Below are 19,894 nucleotides of genomic sequence, written 5' to 3'. Positions count from 1 at the left end.
ATTCCTTGCTGCTAGGCTTAGCGAGATTCACGCAGTGGTTAGCGTATAGCCGCCACGGCGTCGTTGCCTCCAATCTTGATATTGCTGCAGGGATTTCCAAGTTCATGGACATGGCTAGGCCGAAGAAATCTAGGCGAAATTGTCGACGGAATTTATGGCTAGATCATGAGGGGACGAGCTGAGATCGCAATAATATGATTTTGACGATTCTAGTGGGACCTCCTGACTGCTATGCTATATAAGAATGAATGCCAGCCTGTCGAGAAAAAAAAGTCCTTTGTTCTGTAGTCCGGACTTGAGTAATCGGCCGCACCATTGCCATCAGCCACCAGTTTGCTGTAGTCGCACATTCATTCCTCTGTCTACCCGAAACTAACTCAGGTATTATATACAATCGTTAAACAAGATGAAGCTGCAATTGGTATCGATTTTTGGGTTGTTGGCGCTATCGGAGGCAGGCGTTCTTGAACGTCGCGCACACGGCTGCAATCACGACAATTGCTACAGAGGTAAGTTTTCAAAACAGCAAGCCGTCACTAAATGATATTCTCAAATTTCATTTGTATACATGTCTAACTGTGGCCTGTGGAATAGATATCATTACTCAACCAAATTTTGCTGCCGACTGTGCGAATTACTGGCCAGCCACAGTTCCAACGTAAGTTCCAAAATTCTCTATTAAGTCCTCCCATGATCCAATTCGCTCGATACTGTCCCGACGATATATATAAATCTTGAATTAAGGGAGAAAAGCACCTATGCATATATGGTCGAACTAAATGCTGATTCATTCCTTCACCATTAGAACAATAATTGTTACGGCGACTGCAACTGCAACGGCGACTGCGACGGCGACTGTGACTGCTACCGCAACTGCTACTGAGACTTCGACGGATACAGCCACGTTGACGGATACATCGACAGAGACATTGTCGAAGACTGAATCATTCACACATACCGACTCGCAAACATCCACAGGCACTGCCTATGACACAGCAACATTCACATCGGAAACCACAATTGTCGCAACGACTATAGAAATCACTGCTACCACTACAATCGCTTTGCCAGACGTAACTACATTTATAAAACGTCAGGCCGACTCAGTCACTTTCACTGATATTTCGACCGGGCTTGCTCCTGCATATGCTTCAAGATGCAGTGGTTGGATTCGCTATTCGAGTGCCTGCTCCTGTCTCACTAAGGACCTTAGCTCTACCGTCCCTGATATTGCTACAGCCACATCTACATCGACATCGACATCGACATCGACATCGACATCGACATCCACGTCGACATCTATATCCACATCGACATTTACCACTACGTCTACCACTACCACCACCACTACCACTACAGTCACTGGGACCACCTCCACTACGGAGACTATCTCCCCAACAGTCACTACTATTACCACCTTGATTGCCGACGCTAGCACCACTACTTTCACCCCTGTCAGCACTGTGAGCTCAACAACCACTGTTGCAACTGTGACTTGGGTTGCCGTCTACATTGCAGGCCGAGACAATGACGCGAATAAGGCAAACCAATATCTGAAGGTTGGCTCAACCGTCGAAAATTACCCAGGTATATCTCGTGTCGTTTGGGCTTCTACCAAAGAAGATGCAACAAAGTTCTACTGGAATCAAAACACCAAACAGGTCAAACTTGATACTATCGATGGACCACGATTCATCTGCACCCAGTTGGTGGACAGTGACTTTGTCTACGTCCACATTATGTCCGAAGCTCTCTGTGCCTCTTACTATGCTCCCAAATTGAGGTTTACTCTTAACTTGGCAAATGAATACGTTCTTGATAACTCCCGTTTCAAGAAGTTCGGATACCGCACAGACTCCGATAATTTGGTTATCGCAAAAGAGGTAGACGCTGTTAGATGGGCCCAATATCAGTCGAAGGAGGTCTTCCTGAAGGGTGTCAACCACTTGGTGGAACCCAACTAAATATATATAATTTCTAGCTCCATGGATTTGCTGCACTTGCACAAGCCTTGGCCAGTAATGCAACTAACATGCATATTGTCTAATATCTATTCCTATAAAACTTTATATTTCGTGTACATATTAATATATACTTTATTTATTATTTACAAACGGCGGCGAACACCGTCTATTTATTCGTGTGAGACGAAGAGATTCTTCAAGATCGATAGTATTTCACATACTTAGAAACTGTTATACCCCCGAATATCAGAATAGCAAAAACGGCAAGTAATATTGTGTTTCCGGCAATATAATTGATCGAGGTTCCTGAACAAAAAAGCGGAGAAAATAAAAGGCTGGGGGTGCACCGACCTTTGTGCTACAGTTATAGCGTGCATATAATCGGAATTCAACCGCTTCCCCGAGTTCGACACCCGGCCGCTTCCAATTTGAATATTTATGAGAAATACAATTGGGGGGTGGGGGCTTGATGGCAATAGTAAGCGACACAAGATGGGCCATTGGTCAATTAAATACGTTTCCTAGTAAAAGATGGCCGCTTTTGAACTTTAGCCACAAAAGTTCTCAAGTTAACTTGCTCTCGAGAGACATCTAGATCTCTGTATAGTCATCTAGGATTCTAACTATAGATATAACTATAGTTTTGTAAACGTTAAGGCAATAACTTAGGTTTGGAACTCCTCACGCGAAAATCGCATGATACTACTCAAAAACGAAAAAGTATATAAGTACTTGCGGAATCCGAAAGCCCTCGATTGGCACCACGGAGGCGTTGTGTACGGTCAACGGGACTAACCATTACAGCCACAATTTGTAAGCGCCTACATATATGTATATATACCTAGATATATATCCAAATTATGCAAAAGTCATAGTATAATACCTAGTTAGATTTCTCACGAATCCACAAATATAAGTATAGTAGGCCGGATCTACAAGGCGGGAACTGTTTGCTATATGATCCCATACATGCAATCCGGCCGGCCGGTAAAATCAATTCGCCAATTGATATCCCGTAGGGTGAACAAGTTCGTTAGTTAAGGCAGTATCACTATCTACACAACCAGCGGCAGCGGATCGTTGCCGTCTTGTTCTTTGATATCAATGGACAGCAACCTCAACCCTCAAATCTGCAGAACTACACAGCCTACGTATCGGAGTTCATGATCATAGCCAATAGAATTAATGATGCATCAATAGGAATGGAATATTCAAGCTGCCAGACAAGCAGTACTTTCATCATATCTATAAATTTACTTACTCACCACCCTCCATAAATTAAACCTTTCTCTCATTATTCCCAAACATCCCAAGAATATCAGAATTCAATCTACTCAATCTCAAATAATCTAGATTTTGATACCAAATCATTTGCCAATCCATAGCAATCGCCATGGAAGAAATTCATGAAGAGTTTTCTTCAGGGCAGTACACTATCTTGTCGGCACATGATCCAGAGAACCTTCGAGTCGGCAGACACTATCATGAAGATAAATCCCTTCACCCGAATGCAATCTACGCTCTTGAACGAGATGAGACTAGACCAAACTCCGTAAGCACATCTAGATGTCTTATTATTTTATATTAACGCATTTTAGACCTTGGAACTATGTATCCTGCTCCCACAACCTTCAAAAACTAACGTTGCTATTTTGTATTGAAATACGTAGACCTGGCAAGTCGAACATCGCGGTGGCGATGAGCATATCCTCAAATGCAACGGGGCACCAACAGTGGCGCATGACCTTCACTTATTTGCCATCTTGACCGAAGAACCAGAACGTACCGTTTGGAAAATCAACAAGCAGGCACGCGGAGGTTACACGTAAGTACGTTAACATCTACCGAATATCTTCAATTGATTTTATTTCAACCAGGATATTTCAGAGTCTAATCTATTTAATACAAAGCATTGTGAACAAAGAAGACCCCATCGGCGCCAGTTGGGTGATTTCTTTCGTTGAAGCCCACGATGAAAAGCCGGTATGTGATACACTGAAAATTGTCAAAGAGTTGCAGATATCTAAATTCTGTCTCCTTTAGATTGCTGTTCGCTCCTTGATTGTATTTCCAACGTACCCACCAACTTACCCCTAGAATGAATTATTTATTTTCCAGAAGATCGAGTAGGAAGATTAGTAATTTGGTCAATTGAGGAGCAGTATACACGGGGTTCAACGGTTTCTTCTCTATAGCTCTATTACTTATTATTTGCTCAGATAAGACCGTTTGAGTAGAAATTATATATATTACGTGGACTTTCTGAGGTTAGATAAATACGAGACAGGCTAGCTTTGTTTAATTAACCACGAAACCCAAAAATAATAGAATCGGTCTGCTGTAATCTGTGTCTATCGGTACAATGAAAAGGCAATGCATTGATGCACACAGCGGAAAGAAACTTTCGAGCCTTCTATATGTATGACAAATTTCGCTCATGAACCTCTCGTGTCAATGAAGATGCGTCTTCAAGTCTATTTGAAATAGTGAACTGCGCGGCGAACTTGATAGGGGAAAAGATGAAGAGCAAATTTGAAACCAGAATGGAACTTGCGTGGCACAATTCCTATCTTCCAAACTAGTATTACAATCCAAAAATCCAATTTCCCAGGACCCCAGATGCAACCCAATAAAGCCGAAGATCCAAACAATTAGTCTTATAAAATCGAGCAAATACCCATTGAATCCCCGATGCGGTATGGTAACAATGCATGAATAAAAATTCAAACGAGAACACGAGCAGTAGTACACCCAATCCCTCCATCCACACCAAAAAAGCAGAAGGAATCGTCAAACGCAATTTGATCTCCCAAAAAACTGTTCAAACCCACATAACAAAACACCGGGTATCAATTAAACACTTACGCCACGGGCTATCCAGCCACCTCGGCCTCTCCATCCCCACATCCAAAGTGCAATCGCAAGCATGCAGCTAGCCGCCATACCAGCGAAGCTGTTCTGGTAACAATGTAACCCAAAGCACAATCCTTCTCCGAGTCCGTGATCCCCGCTGTTTTGGCGTTTCGCCTCGGAATCATAAACTGCTGCAAATAAGAAACCAAATACGGAAGCTCCACCGGCAGGTAGCATCGCTATAATACCCCAATTTGTTGCTAGGTTTTCGACGCCCCAAACGACAGAGACTATAGTAGGGGAGAGTGTGAATACCGCGCCATAACCGATCCCAATGAGTGAAGATATAATGTAAAATTGTTGTGGATGCAGTTGAATGTATCCTGACGATAAAACGAGATATGCCACCTGCATAAATCCGGCAAAGATAATGATAAGCATAATACGGGAAATACGGAATCGCTTGCTCTCTTGTTCGTCGCGAATAGGAGCGGGCTCGACCGGGGGACCAAGGTAATCCGAGAGAAAGCCTGAGAAAAGCCGAGCAACAGTCGATGTCACCGCAATAACGCCAACATGGGTAGCCGTCTCATCTCCAGCCGAGCTGCCCAACGACCTTGAAACTGGTTGAATTGTCTTGATCAAAGCTCCCATGTTGTTGATAAAACTCTCGCCAGGTCCAGCGGTAAGGAAAACGCCTGCAGCAAACCACCACATGGTAGGATCGGATAGAAAGTTTCTAGTATCATCGTTGAGTAGTTTCCGCTTGACGGCTGGAGGTATGTCGTTAGGGTCGTTCGACAGGACAGCAGCACCGTACTCAGTGTGTTCAACCGCCGTCGGTGATGATGTCAACAAGGGTGCGGTTTCGCCGCGAAGAGTAACTTCGTCTAAGTCCGGATCAGGATAAATCTTGAGGAAGAAAGACCCGAGAAGTCCGACCGCAAGGAGGTATATAGCGAAGAAGGTATAAATGCTGCTGATATCCAATTCCTTCGCATCACTCCCATCATCACTGTCCTTCAGGAAAGCAGAATTTGCAACCTGGCTCATCCATAATGGACTCAACCCAAATGCACTGATTGGAACCGCTAGTGCTAAGCCACGCTTCTTGGTGAAATTCTTCGCACAAGTTGTGATACCCGTCAAATACATACTAACAGTTCCGCTGCCGATAAGCAAGAATGAAAAGAACATAGCCATATACGAAAGTTTGTTGTTGTAGCAGTAAGCTGCCGAGAGATATCCAGGAACGAAAAGGAAGGCCGATACGATAGAAAGCCGATCCGGGCCATAGTTGTCACAGATCCAACCAAAGATCGGGACCAGGAGATACATTCCGAGTTCTGCGGCGATAGCTATAGCGTTAATTTGCATCTGAGAGTAGTGCAAATGTCGTTGAAACAGCGGGGTATAAAGAGAATACAAGAGAATCGATCCAGCCGATAGACTACACATCTACAATTAGTTCAAGTCCAGACAGACTACCCGATCCTCCGTCCACAGCACGAGAGGACAAGCATACCAGCTCACAAGAGCACAGGCCCCGGCGGAATATCTCTGCCATTTTAACCGCTGTCTCCGTCGTATCGAGAGAATTTCGCTGGGTTGCGGTGACAACGGCGACGCTGTGATGCTCCTAGATGTCCCAGCGGATATACTGAGGTTGCGTGTGCCCCTGAACTCATCGCCATCCTTAGCATCCGCCGTCGGCTTGAGAAGTGGTGAACTCATGCTAGAGTACAGCGTTGCGGGTATTACGAATATCTGTTCATAAGTATACTGATACTTCCTATAAAAACAAAAAGGTCGTCGATATGTGTAGCAGCTATACTGGGTACTGGGCCGTAGGTTATGAGTTAGGTTGACGGAACATAGAGTGACCTGCTGATCTGGAGTCGTGGACAAACCCACATCATAAAAGGTTGTCGGAATGTCTTCTGATTGGTGGCTGAGCTGGTGACTCCCATGCCTTATTGGGAAGCCCGTCCAAAAGAACACATCTCAACACAAAACACAATATTCACTAAAACTATCTGCACTCGAGGGCAGATATATATGCACGAGGTGAGGAACTAAACAGCCTCTTTACACCCGAGTATATACATTCTGACTTCAGATCAACATACACGCGTATGAAAAAGTCGAAGGACAACTATCCTGCAAGACCGAGACTGACTCAGTCGAAGGGACTCATTACAATACGAAATATACCACATAGGATAAAAAAACAAGGCGTCCAGTCACCTCAACTAATATTAAAAAACAAGAAGTATCAAATTAATTCTGGCACCATTTCTTTTTTGCCAGCCCACTCTTCGAGCTTGCGGACTAACCGACTACATCGTGCGCCCATTGCACATGTTAATCTCTCTTTTCATATTCATTTGGTTTTGAAGCCTCTTGGAAAATCTAGGGGGGTATTTTGGGGTCCTTTGCTAACCTATTATTTCTTTGCTTCGCTCGCAGGACTGACAGCATCCCTCTTGTTGGGAGGGAACAGTTCCCCCACACGAGATAGATTTGGAGATTGAAGATGACGCTTCGATTTCACAAACCCACCAAGTGTCACCTCATTAACATGAGCGGCAGCAGCATACTTATCACTGTACATGGCCTTTGTTTGAGGGTTGTACGTAACATCGCTGTAGCTGGCAGGGCGGTTTTTGCTCCCTTTGTCCCAATGAGGCTTGTTTACCAAAAGTGGGTCCGATGCACTCCAAGTGTCCAGACACCGACATCCAGCCATTTGGCAATTTTCGACGAGCCGTGCAGTACAGCCACCATCTTCTCGAGGCCCCATATAGAACCCAGTGGTAGCTGACTTGCAATCGCAACCGAAACAAGCGGCTCTAAAAACCGCTATTAAGGTGTAGTATGTAAATGAGCTAAGAAGAATGGTACCGTACGAGGACATAAGCCCGGTGCCAGGGCATGCGATATGGTGTGATATATCTCTCTTGCTGAGGGGTGAACGGTTCCACTTCGTAACAGCAGCACCAGACGCCTCACTCCGCTTCCTCAATTTCTCGATTTCATCCGAGGGGTCGAACTTGTCACCTTCTTCAGGCGTGTAACCGAGCCCCTGGAGGCGAGCAAGGTCTCCTTTTGTGGGAGAAGTACCCCGGGATCTTTTTTGTATTTTGCGTGCTTCGTCTACATGACTTCTACGAACTCCCGGAAGAGCGTGTCCGAAGGAACCGTCATCAGCAGCATAAGCAGAGATAGGAACGGTATTGTGGTACTCTTGAAAGGGTGAACCATGTTGGAACAGACGTTTCATGTTATGGTGTTTAAGTTTTTCATTGTGAGCCGTTCGCTCTTCCCACTTGCGCCTCGCACTCTCATATTCCTCTTTATCGCGTTCAGCCTCAGCTCGAGCCCGGAGTTTAGCCTTCATATCTTGGCTCCCGCTGTTCCTTTTAACTTTCTTAGGACTCTCTTCAGCGATGTTTGGTTCAGGTTCTCGTTTCTCTATGTTATTCACGTTGACGTCTCGTCGCTTGATTTTGTTTGATTCAAGATCCCATTTTTCCGGGAGCTCAATATCCGGGGCTCGAGACTCGAGATATGTATGGGGAGGGAGATGATCTTCAAGTACCTCGAAAGCGCTTCGCCTGTCGACTTCAAAGGTATGGAAGGTTGCTGGCCCAGGAGTTCCGATATCGCGACCTTGAACGGACTTTGGGACTTCATTATCCCCTGCCTTTTTAATATCGTCTAACAGTTTATCCACAGTCTTACGAAAGCCGCCGGCAGTAATCTTAATTTTAGAAAGATTTAGATCTCCCTGCGGAGCCCCATCGTCTTGGCGTTCACCGCTCGGAAGGGCGTTAACCGCTAGAAGGAAGAGTAACAGGGAAGGAACAACCCGGTTTATTGAAGCGGGCCTCATTTTCGCCGAATGATTGGACAACCCGGTTGCTCGCACCCACGTTCTGAGGCTTGACAGTGATGGTGATGGTGATGGTAGTAATGACAAATAATCAGATATGGTGAATTGTGTACAGGCAAAGATATTTGTCCGCAATAAATATAATATCAGAAATTCTGAGGGTGGGAATGGGTATACCGTAAGAGAAGGGGAATCGCACCTTTCCGGCCATTTTGTTCTCTCCGATTTCGAAATTTCTGTTAAAGCTTGATTTACTGTTCAACCAACTTATGCTGTGAGCGGTATTCAAAATACATGAAACTTAACGTTGGAAAAAATACAACAGTACAGATTTGGTGTTGCACGTAGTCGTCTTAAACCACCTGTACCAGAGAAATGTTCAAAAGTCTGTGCGTGCCACTTTTATGTGACGGCCATTAACTAGCTAAGCCTTCATAGGATCGATTCCGTTGCATATGCGTTAACTAATTCAAGATGATACAATTGCGCGCAGCGCTTCTGAGTTACTTTGGAGACAAGTCACTGAACATGGATTAAATTGGATCAGCCGGGACTGTGAGCTGTGCCAAGCCCTATGCCGGTCTCGCGAAGCTCGATGCCAACATGTTAACATCACAACTAAAGTGCCCCTTTATACACTTAATACTAAGGCTAAGAACCCACTGGCACTTGCCCACATGCATCGAATCTCAAACATCTATTTCTATATGGCGAAGCCATTCTCTAATGCATTTCAACTCTAACTCGGTAAATGCTTTCTATTTCATTTGGTAGAAACGCTATTCAATACCAAAATGCTAGTCCTTCTTGCATTCAGTTAAACTAACCCGCCGTTGCTTAAAACTAGCTAATTGATGCGCACCTAGCTCACATCCTATTTAACTAAAAGAACCGCTAAACTATACAGCAACAGGTCGTAGTTTGATCCGCTATTTAAAATGAATTTGCCGTGGACCTGGAAGCTTAGATGAGAATATTCTCATGATCTTAATCAAAGGATCCCGCTCGTCCACCTAGAATCAAGGTTTTGACTAGGTGTTAACGTAGTTCATGATCTTTGCCATGATAACTCTCGTATCACCGCCTTCCACGTCTCTCGCTCTTTCCTTCCCCTTCTTACTCGGTTTTTTTCCCTTATTTCCTACTGCTGTCTTCAAGCCCTTTGCCACAATCTTCTCCCCCAACGCCTTCCCTTCTTCTACTTCCTTCATCTGCCTCCGTTTCCGATTCATTTCTGCATGATCTACTTGACCCTGCAATTCCAAGATCTCTGTCCGTAGCAGGATGATTTGTTCCGCAATTTGTCGCTCCAACTGTTTTTCTTCCCTGAGGCGATGCAATGACTGCCTGAGATCCATTTTTTCGCGATGGTGTTCCACAGCCTGTTGTTTGAACACATCCAGTTGCTCTTTGCTCAAAACATATGCCTTAGAGCTTTCCCAACCTTGCCGCAATAAATCTGCGCCTTTACCAGTTGCTTCCCTGATACGTCCCAACACGCTTTGCTCCGACGATGAGGGGCAACCGCAATTTTTCCATTCCACACCGCATAAATAGCAAAATTGGTGACCGCAACTAGTTCCATCCACGTTAGAACCTTATGCTCCAAAATAAATAAATAAATAAATAAATAAAAATAAAAAAAATAAAAAAAGTATGGTGTTGTTGAGCTAACAATGTAGCCATCACTTACCGACAAGTCATATGAAAACACCCCATCGTGAGCTCGACCAAATGGTTACACTTGCCACACTTACTCCAACCTTCGTTCTTCGCCGTTTCCAACAGCATTGCCATGTCCTTGTCCTCTGGACATATTCCGTCATGTAAGCCCTTCCCACAGTGTATGCAGGTGAACTTGGCACAGCCAATGCAATATGCCGAGTTATCCTTTATGCTGCCTTGTAGAAGATCCTTCTTACAGCCCACGCATGGGATCTGTTTCGAAGACTCTTGGGCGTCTCGCCGGTCCATCAGCTGATCCAGTTCGTTCTCCATGAGAACTTCGCCGGCGAAGGTCAATGGAAGTGCCTCGCCGCAACATCGGGGGAGCTCACTGCCAGGTTGGCCGAAGGCGTGGAGGATATGATCTCTCAGACATTCTACACAGTACCTGTGGTTGCATTTTAGGCTGAATACGGCGTAATTCTGGTAGGTTTCATTACAGATGTTGCAAATGGAGGAAAGTTCCTCTTTGTACCGTTTAAGAGACGCTGAAGCTGAAGTTGTAGGAGCATCTTCCTCCCAATCTTGAGTCCATCCTATACTTGCGGCGAGAACTTGGAGGATATCTTTGAGTTCTGAGATTTCTTGTTCTGGATCTCGCTTTTGTTGGTCGAGGGAGGAGCTTTTCCCCTTGGAAGTTGGGCGCTGGTGGTTTCTAGAAGTTCCTACTGCAGCATCTTTTATTTTTGGTGGTCTAGGTGGTGGTATTCCTTTCCGATTTGCAGTTTTACTCTTGTCTGGCGATGTCGGTGTGGTCACATTACTTTTTGGCGAGCCTGTCTTTTTCGTCGTTGGCGAAGCTAGAACGAACAAACATAAATGTTAGCTAGCCTTGTCGCACATATTTCCACACCATGATGGCTTACTTGGAGGAGTCCCGAACAACGGCCCTCTGGGCAATACAACACGCTTCGTAGCTTTGCTAGGAGTCCTTGCGGCTCTACGATTGTTGGGGCCCGCCCCGTAGCTGCTTTCCCGCTCATTTTGGATGTCTGACGTAGATGTTCTCCTAGGTCTAGCGAAAGGGTCTTCGCCACGCGCCAGTGCTTCGGCAAACTCACGATCTGACCGAATCTGTGCTTGCTTTACCGAGTCCTGGGTCGTCCTACGTGACAAATCTTGGGAATGTATCCTTCGATCGCGACCTGAAGATGCTGCATCGGGGCGGCCTCCCCGCCTAGAACTGCGGGGCACACGTGGATCAGACTCCTTTTGTTGAAGCGTTTTAAGATCCTCCTGGAGTAAGCGAACCGCAAACTCAAAGTCAGCGTCACTGTGGCCGTGCGACTTGGACATAGATATTTCTGAAATCTGGGCGGCGATGGCCTTGGAAAGAGGGGATTCGATCATCATGATATCATGTGCAAATGCACAAAAGGTAAGAAAGGATATACAAAAAGGTGAATATTTCGATCGAGTTGCAGTCTAGTCTCGTTTCTTCGTTGGGCGGGGGAGCACTCGAACCTTCTCAGCCTTTTATGGCGACCGGCCGATTGTGGTCGGTCAACATCGTGTACACAAATCTCGTTCGGCCATGCGATATTTTTTTTTTTTTGTTTCGAGGCGTCTTTACATTGGCCGATAACAAGACTGACTGACCTGGCCAACACGCCTGGATCGCGATGGCTGGTTGGCCAATCAGGCGTCGAGTAAGTTAAGCCCGCAGCTGCAGGTGGCAAGACCGGTATGTTCAGGCACTCTTTGTCATTGGGTGCACTGGCTGCTAACACGTCGATGGCTCAAGTTGACAGCCTGCAGGAATTGTAGCTTTCAGTATTGCTGGCAGGACATTTGGGTACATGCGGGGACTTGGGGGTGAAACCCGTGCGGAGCAGGCTTCGATTCCACGTTAGCGATGCAGACGTGCACTTGACGGTTTCACTGTTTGCCGGTCTGATGGACTACCTCAGGGCAGTAGCCGCAGGATCAGATATGTTGTCAATTTGAACTGTCCTGCGTCTCGGTAGAAATTTATAATAGAGTACATCGAAAACTATGAGTTCTAAAGTAACGCTTTTGTACAAAAATCCTTGAAGTTCAAAGCAGATAAAAAGCCAGGCCAGCCCAAAGGTGGCACCAAAACCACAAGATCAGAAAACCCCAAACTCAAACTAACTCCCAAAGCCCACAATGTCAGACCAAATCCTCCATTACACCACACGTATGCTAATGCAAATAAGGGAACAGGAAAGGATTAAAATTAAGAGAAATTTTGCGTGTTAGTAGGTTCGAGACTAATAGTAATTATAGTAGGAAAACGGGGGTAGAAATTAAATGAAAGAGTTAGTAAAGCCACTGGGAATCGGACTCGTCCGAAAAGTCAAACAGATAGTCGGCAGAATTGTATGCAGGAGGGAATGAGTTAGACTCTGGCGCGTTAAGCACGAACTCTGTTCTACTTCGTGTAGTTTCATTCGTGTTCGGGGCAGGGGTAGACGCGGTGGGGGCCTGTGGTTGCTGTTGAGGAGTTGCAGTCTGGGGGACAGGGTTCGGCACGTAATTTTTCATAAGAGCTGGGTAGGATTTCCGGTATCTGTCTATTAGGCTCACTGGTTGTGATGCTTGTGATGGCCGTGGCGGTGGGGTTTTCTGGGCTTTGGATTCATCGAATACCTTCGTGAGTGCTGGGAATGCTTGCTTGTAGTCTTCGATTCTGATGGGCGTCTTCTTCTCTTCAGGCGTGGTTGATTCCGATGGTTTCTTCGAGTTTGGGCTGGTGCTGTTCCTTTTGTCAGGCTTGTTCTCTAGTTTGGCCCGAAGCGCGACAATTTCCGATGCCACCTGCTGCTTCTCTACTGCCTCCATGTTCTGACGCGCCATAGATTCACGCTGGATCCGAAGCTGGGTTTCTTCTCTGATCGACCGTTCTCGGTAGCCATTTATCATTTGAGGGCTCGTTTGCATTGGCTGATGAGGTGCTTGGTTCTGCCACATGCCCGATTGAAAAGCGATCTGGTTGCACCCGCCTTGGCTGCTGCAGGTGCTCATTTCGCGGCCACATTTATAACAGAAATTTATCCCGCAGCTATATAAAATGTTCGTCAGTATTTGTAGCGTAGTGGTGCGCATCGGGATTCGTAGATAATGACAATCACTCACCGGCACATCATGGAATTGCACCCCGTATTTCGTTCCACCATGTTCGAGCATTTCGGGCACTTGCTCCACTTCTTTCCTTGTGCCATATTCAACAGCTTCTCTGTTTCTGGATCTAGAAGACAGGCGCCTTCGTGCATAGCTTTCGTACAGTGTACGCAAGTTATCTTCTCGCACTGGGTGCAAAATGCCGTACTATTCCCGATGACATTAATACTAGGAATAATTCGATTGCAGTTGAAGCAGTTGGTTGACGACATTTGCTCCTTCTCCCTTTTGACGTTTAAATATCTTTGAAACTCCTCTTCAGAAAGCGTATTCAAAGCCAAATCCTGATCCAGAGGCTTGCAACATTTCGCCGGCCATGCATTTGGATCGTTGATCACCATCATGAAATTCTGCTGCAGGCAGGATTTGCAGTGCCGGTGCTTGCATTTTAATTTTATCGTCTCGAATATGTATGCCTTATCTCCACATATATCGCAGGCGGCCAAACGCTCCTCTTTGTACAGGTATGGCGTTGCTGTCGAATTCTTTCTCGTCTTTCGTTCGTCGCTACGGTGAGGTTGTTTCCAGCCAACACGCTCCGCGAGCTCTTGAATTCGGGTTCCAATCTTCTTTTCTTCAGCCTCCTTCAGTCGTTTCTTCTGCTCCTTATCCGTCAGAACCGGTGTTGTCGGCTCCACGTCCTCGAAAGCTATACCAACTCTCCATCCCGCGTGAATCGAAGGTATGTTCTTCTTTCCTGTGCTTTTTGGTTTCTTTGTGTTGCTGTTACGCGGGGTTGACTTGAGGAACTTTGTCGACGCCGTGAAAGCCGGCGTTTGCTTGGTAGGTGACGAAACAGCCTCGTCAGAATCATGTAGGATTATCGGTTCCAATTCTCTTCTCTGCCTGTTTTGCTGCCTTCGCGATGCCGTCTCTTCCTCGAAGTCGCGGGTAAGATCGATGACCTCCATCCTGAACTGATGACTCTGTCTCTGGTGATGCTGCAGTCGAGATTTGGACTTCTGGGCTGACTGGTATTCGATGCGGTCAAAGAGAGGTTGCTCTAGATGGTGTGAAAGTTGGTCCTAGATGGCCTGCTAGAGAATCCAATACGATGAATCCTGCACTAGCTGTCCGGTGGTTCGTCGCCTTAGCTTGCGCCTACAGTACCGGACAGGGAGCCTCTGAGGTTCCGGCACTGTTTGGAAGAAAGCTTTTGAAAGGCAGTGAGATCCTTATAGGTTCGTCAGCTTCAACTTTGAAAATCGAGCAGGATCCCCGACAGCGAAATATCTACACAGACTCGAAGTCCCCCGCCCTAATTACTAGGTCTCTTCAAGGTTTAGTCTTGTGATGTTATTCCAAAGGGCGGCTTGCCTCGCCAAGGCAGCCTGCAGGATCCGTCACCGCAATGTTCGCTGCTTGTTTCGTTGGTTTTCGTTGTTTCTAAATCTTTTCCCGCCAATGGGATACGACCGGGGGAAAAGCATTCTCTCGCGATCACCAGTTACTCATGCTACTCGTCGGGGGTAAGCTAACGTCTCGATTGCAAGGGCCGAACTTTTGTGAGGTGGAATCCACAGATTGAAATTAGAATATCGAACAAAGATCGGTACTAGGCCTTGTCAAAGCCAAGCAACATTGATTAAAGCATATCTTGATTTGGATTAGCCTCAGAGATTTGCCCAAATTAGGACAAGCCCAAATATGGAATCATGATATAATCCAACAGGGTCAACGCATGTACACCATATTGGGGGAGACGAGTGTCCTTTCTAGTTCCGGGAATCTGGTCCTTTCTTATCTCGGCTTGGGTGGTTGGAAACTATCAGCCAAACGAATTGACGATTAATTAATTGTATACGTAGTTGCACAGGTTTCTGCTTCCAAGTTGTGTGGGTTTCAGGTTTAGAACACTATTTCCGGGTCGATAGTCATATCGGTTGAGCATTCATGCACCTTATTGTGGATTTTGAAGTTGACCAAAGCGGTTTCGTTCGACTGCAGTATCAATCACATATACGGAAGGCAATAGTGGAATAATCAGTAAAAAAAGATAAAGTAGAGATTTGCATTTCCATTAAGGTAAGTTCAAATTGCTTCCCGTCCCCATGCTAATATTTCCAATAATACGATTTATCACCTTTCCGTCTTGAAAAGTGTACATCGATAAAGAGGATAAACAGCAGCGCAGAAGATAGTTTCTAAAAAAAATGCGTTAGCCAAAAGAGCGGGGAGTTTGGTGTATGTGGTATATGTACATGACCCTACTTGGGTAATCCGCAAAGACGAGTAGAAAACCTATTGAAACAATCAATCCAATGTGAGTATCTCAGTATCAAGCTCACCACCCAGGCCCCAAGCCGCCATCGTATCTTCCATATATTCTTCCAATACGGCGCTGACACTACCATACTCGATGTTGTCCTCTGCATTCTCTCTCAAAATAAGTAATCTCTTTCTCAAATTGCCAATCTCCCTAACAACATTCGCCTGATACGTTTTGACGATTCTTAGTAGTTTGGTCGCGTGTGATATTCACTTCCATCTTCCTCCCATCCGTCATTTCGATCATTTTCCACCACAGTGGTAGCAGAAATCAGCTCTGCAACGACACTTAATATGCGCACAACCGTCCCTACGCTCAACCACAAGGCCGCAGCGATAACATTGGGCCCACTTATTCTCAGTAATTATATTGACAAGGTCGCTGAGTTGTTCGAGTCGGCATTCGACCCTTGCGAAATCATGCCACTTGACGTTACCCCTTAAGCATGTTCTCTTGTCGCAAGAGATGCGCAATCCGATATTCCCGCATTCTGCACCAGGCCAAATATCTTTGTGGCAGTCGTAGCATCTTCCAAGAGGGGAAGTATTGCCTCCGGTAGCGATCTATCTTGCGAGTTTGTGGATTTCGGGGTTGTTCCCAGCTGCGACACTCGCGTGGACAAGTGGGTACTTCTTGCAGCAAGTTGAAGGTAGCAGGCTTGTATCTTCAAGACACATCTTGTAATCTCGTTTAATGCAGTCGAGGCAGATAGCGTGTTCGCAGTGAAGAACACACATTTGCCACATGGGTTTTTGATCGTAACAAAAGAAGCAGGTGGCTTCAATTTCTTGTCTGAAGGCAACAATTTCCTCCGAATCCGGGATTTCCTCATTGACGTCTAGAGACCAGCCAATACTCTCCCCGAGGACCACAATTCTGTCTCTGATTTGACAGGTGTCTAATTCCTCTATTAGCGTCTTAAAAGAGATTTGGGACTAATTTCGATCGCTACCTAAAGATGAGTAGCCCGCGGATTGTTGCTACCACAATTAGTTTCGTTGACGTCTAGAAGAAATTAAAGATCTCGAAATATCGGCACAGTTGCCAAACAATGATGATCGAGGCGGAAGTTTCGAGGTTCTTTAAGGTACAATTCTGAAGAGCATTGTAAATCGGAAAGGCACTTCTTTGCCTAACGGCTCACCAGTCAAATACTTGTCGGATCATCCCTTCGTCATCAATCGAGAGGGACCTATCCGGTCGATTTGTCTCAGAATACTTCCTGTACAAGTACCTCTGGTACGCCTTCCGTATAAATATCCCCGTCTTCTCCTTTGATGAAAGGCTGAGGGTATTAGGCTGACCATTCTGGGCAAACGAGTTGGCCGTATAGGTAGAGAGCGCCGAGGAATGCTTCAAAACATCAGGACAGATTTTCTCCAAACCAATTAGAACAAGGGTTTGGCCTTGAAAGGTGGCAGAAGCCAAAGTAGGAAGTGAAACAAAAAGTCCAAGGATAAAGTGATTGCTAATAGCGTATCATTATCAAGCGTGATGGAAACCTCGACCTGGATCTTTGTTGACGTAGAACTTCCTCCATAGTGCCGGTATGTAGGGAGGGGGGCTGTGGGATAGCTGAGAAGAGCAGTACGAGAATGTGTGATTAACTTATGGCAGGTAAGATAAAGTTGATGGAAGAGGTGAAGACGTAACGGATACGTTGCTGAGCTTAGCTGGGGAGGTTAAATTCGGGGAGAGAATGATATAGCGCAACCCACGTTGTTCAAATTCGATCTTTGTTACAGAGCAGTCGCCGCAATCAGTGCTAAGTAGACGGCTCCACAATGAAAAAATAAGGTCCGACTTAGTTGGGAAAGGAAATAATGGTAATACAGAAATTTCATGATTGAGCGGGGCAAGGTGGGGGTCCGTGGATATATTAAATGAGCAACTTCTCCATGAATTCAAATGGCCATGTCGAAATATCAGAGCTGCAGAGATATGCATAGGTGTTGACGCATCAATCGTTTAACCTTAATGTATTCAAGGCATTTTGCAGGACGAAATCCAAATATATCCATAATCAATGAGGAGAGGCCCACAGCATAATACAGTTGGTAGAGTTATAATAACATAGAATAGAATCCTAAGTAATACAAAGGAAGAGAAGGAAACGAAAGTCCAAAATGATATACATCATCATGTACCTAACCTAGAAGGGAATAAATCAAAATGTGCACGAAGAAAAAAGTATTCCTTAGGAATATAGAGTTAGTCACTTGAAGAGGGAGTAATAAGGAAATTCCGTTGTTACCATTGTCAAGGTGAAGGCAAAACCCTATAGTAAGAATACATGAGCCCCGGAACACAGTGAGCAACGAGCTAGCTAGCCCAACACATGTAGCCCAGGAAGAAGTAGAAGTGTAATCATTATGAAAAGAAAGAAGTCACCAACCAAAGCGTCTTGTCTACCTGAGAGAAGACACGAGACTGTAGAGTAATTCATTTGTAGAGAGGATCGTAGGTTGGAGGAGCGTCCGGGATACCACTTTTGGCGCGACCGACATTCTCAGTGTAGTGGAAAACAGGAGAAACGTTGCCGGCAGGAAAGTACTCGCACCAGACTTGGTAGGCCAAACTAGGCTCAAGTCAGCAACCGCTGGTGGAGGAGGGCACAGCATATAGTTGGGGCGAACTTACTTGGAACAGCCAGCAATCCAAGCACATCCGATTTCCTTAGACGATTTCCAGACAAGTTGGGTGAAGTGACCAGTGTCTGGAGGAAAGTTAACGTCAGGCCGTGATGTCAGAAGTGGGCGTAGAAGGGGATAGGAGCTTACCTCTCGCGAAACCAGGCTCATTCCAGTCGTAGTTGTTGACCTCAGTGTAGAGACTAGCAGGAGAAGGGAAGACGTTTGTCAGCATCGGGTCCATTAAAGCTCCAACACGATACCTTGTTGCATTTTGATGATGAGAGCCCAAGAATCGATTGTAGATGGAGATATAATACTTACTACCATTGATACCAGACAGGATTGTTCATGGGGCCACCGCCAGCCAGATTCTCACCATATGGTCCATGGGAGTGACGGAAATCACACTTTCTCCCTTGGCGGGACGCGTAAGTGGCCAAAGTCTTATTCCAGACAACCGGTGGGGAACCGTGGATAGCGCGGAGATCATTCGTGATTTTCAACATATCACGAGAGAACTTGCCCTCGCGGGAGGTGAAAGCGGTAGGAGTGGGGCTGACAGTAGAAGTAGTTGAACCAGTGGCAGAAGCCTGACGGCCAAGGATTTTGGTAGGATCCCCCGTGATGAGGGTAGGAGCATCTGGCTCCAAAGCATTGAAGGCTGGATCCGTAATCAAGTCTTTCTCAGACCAGGCAGGATGGCCATTGTCGACCTCGGTAGGAGGAGCCAAGATGACTGCATCCCTGCGACCAAGAGGAGCCGAAGCCGCGAGGCCACCGGTGATGCAGTTGGAAAGGAGGGAAGCGACGAAAATGATACCCTTAACGCCCTTCATCGTGAATACTTCACTGCTCAACGGTGGATGGGATGGATGAGGCTTGATGATGTTTGGGATGAGAGTAAGTAGAGTGTGAGGGTTGGTGAGAAAGAGATTGTGGATGTTGGTGGAAGAGAAGGAAGGATGAAGGGGGGGGGATTCTTGGACGGCAGAAGGGTGATTCTTTTATAGCCGTTACTAGTCCAAGTCAATTAGTCCTCGGCCTTCAAACAACGACGATGACGCCACTGCAAGTTTACAGAGAGAACGGCGATCTGCACTCTTCAGTTCAACAGCCCTCGAGGCTCTGGAATAGATGATTTATCCAGCTAGGCTACCAAGTTATCAAGATCGCTCAAGCATCCGATGACGCAGTTTGATCGATCAAGTAATTCCGGTTGTAACAATCGTGAAGCAGAAAAGGTTCTCCTAAACTTAAGTATACTAGTCTAACGTTATAGTATCATCAGCACTGACCCTATACCACAGTACAACTAAGTCCATAATTAAAGTATAATCCGATGACGAAGCAGCATCAAAGCTTCAGTCAAACCGACTTATACTGTTATGGCTCTCGGAAATGACCGTTAAAC

At 45.8% G+C, this 19,894-nt stretch overlaps 7 protein-coding genes across 7 annotated transcripts; 2 read left to right on the top strand and 5 right to left on the bottom strand.

Moving 5' to 3' along the window:
• Window positions 1–406: 406 nt before the first annotated feature.
• DFL_009742 (uncharacterized protein) lies at window positions 407–1,964 on the top strand (the record flags this gene model as incomplete). Its single annotated transcript, XM_067639675.1, has 3 exons — window positions 407–509; window positions 595–658; window positions 806–1,964. The coding sequence occupies 3 exons, from the start codon at window positions 407–409 to the stop codon at window positions 1,962–1,964; spliced, it is 1,326 nt and encodes a 441-aa protein (XP_067487439.1).
• Window positions 1,965–3,357: 1,393 nt separating this feature from the next.
• Window positions 3,358–4,061, top strand: DFL_009741 (uncharacterized protein; the record flags this gene model as incomplete). Its single annotated transcript, XM_067639674.1, has 4 exons — window positions 3,358–3,516; window positions 3,635–3,789; window positions 3,875–3,947; window positions 4,008–4,061. The coding sequence occupies 4 exons, from the start codon at window positions 3,358–3,360 to the stop codon at window positions 4,059–4,061; spliced, it is 441 nt and encodes a 146-aa protein (XP_067487438.1).
• Window positions 4,062–4,817: 756 nt separating this feature from the next.
• DFL_009740 (uncharacterized protein) lies at window positions 4,818–6,551 on the bottom strand (the record flags this gene model as incomplete). Its single annotated transcript, XM_067639673.1, has 2 exons — window positions 4,818–6,267; window positions 6,343–6,551. 2 exons carry the CDS (start codon window positions 6,549–6,551, stop codon window positions 4,818–4,820), a joined length of 1,659 nt encoding a protein of 552 aa, XP_067487437.1.
• Window positions 6,552–7,263: 712 nt separating this feature from the next.
• On the bottom strand, window positions 7,264–8,712 carry DFL_009739 (uncharacterized protein; the record flags this gene model as incomplete). The annotated part of the gene is made up of 1 exon (XM_067639671.1): window positions 7,264–8,712. The coding sequence occupies one exon, from the start codon at window positions 8,710–8,712 to the stop codon at window positions 7,264–7,266; it is 1,449 nt and encodes a 482-aa protein (XP_067487436.1).
• A 1,031-nt stretch (window positions 8,713–9,743) lies between these two features.
• Window positions 9,744–11,787, bottom strand: DFL_009738 (uncharacterized protein; the record flags this gene model as incomplete). Its single annotated transcript, XM_067639670.1, has 3 exons — window positions 9,744–10,287; window positions 10,406–11,237; window positions 11,304–11,787. The coding sequence occupies 3 exons, from the start codon at window positions 11,785–11,787 to the stop codon at window positions 9,744–9,746; spliced, it is 1,860 nt and encodes a 619-aa protein (XP_067487435.1).
• A 933-nt stretch (window positions 11,788–12,720) lies between these two features.
• Window positions 12,721–14,492, bottom strand: DFL_009737 (uncharacterized protein; the record flags this gene model as incomplete). The annotated part of the gene is made up of 2 exons (XM_067639669.1): window positions 12,721–13,462; window positions 13,537–14,492. 2 exons carry the CDS (start codon window positions 14,490–14,492, stop codon window positions 12,721–12,723), a joined length of 1,698 nt encoding a protein of 565 aa, XP_067487434.1.
• Window positions 14,493–18,292: 3,800 nt separating this feature from the next.
• DFL_009736 (uncharacterized protein) lies at window positions 18,293–19,319 on the bottom strand (the record flags this gene model as incomplete). Its single annotated transcript, XM_067639668.1, has 4 exons — window positions 18,293–18,428; window positions 18,491–18,566; window positions 18,631–18,683; window positions 18,805–19,319. 4 exons carry the CDS (start codon window positions 19,317–19,319, stop codon window positions 18,293–18,295), a joined length of 780 nt encoding a protein of 259 aa, XP_067487433.1.
• Between the last annotated feature and the right edge of the window lie 575 nt (window positions 19,320–19,894).

The sequence above is a fragment of the Arthrobotrys flagrans genome (genome assembly GCF_004000055.1).
Source record: "Arthrobotrys flagrans strain CBS H-5679 chromosome Unknown unitig_1, whole genome shotgun sequence".
Taxonomy (NCBI): domain Eukaryota; kingdom Fungi; phylum Ascomycota; class Orbiliomycetes; order Orbiliales; family Orbiliaceae; genus Arthrobotrys; species Arthrobotrys flagrans.
Note: the sequence above shows the minus strand (reverse complement) of the source record. Positions and strands in the feature narration are given on the sequence as shown.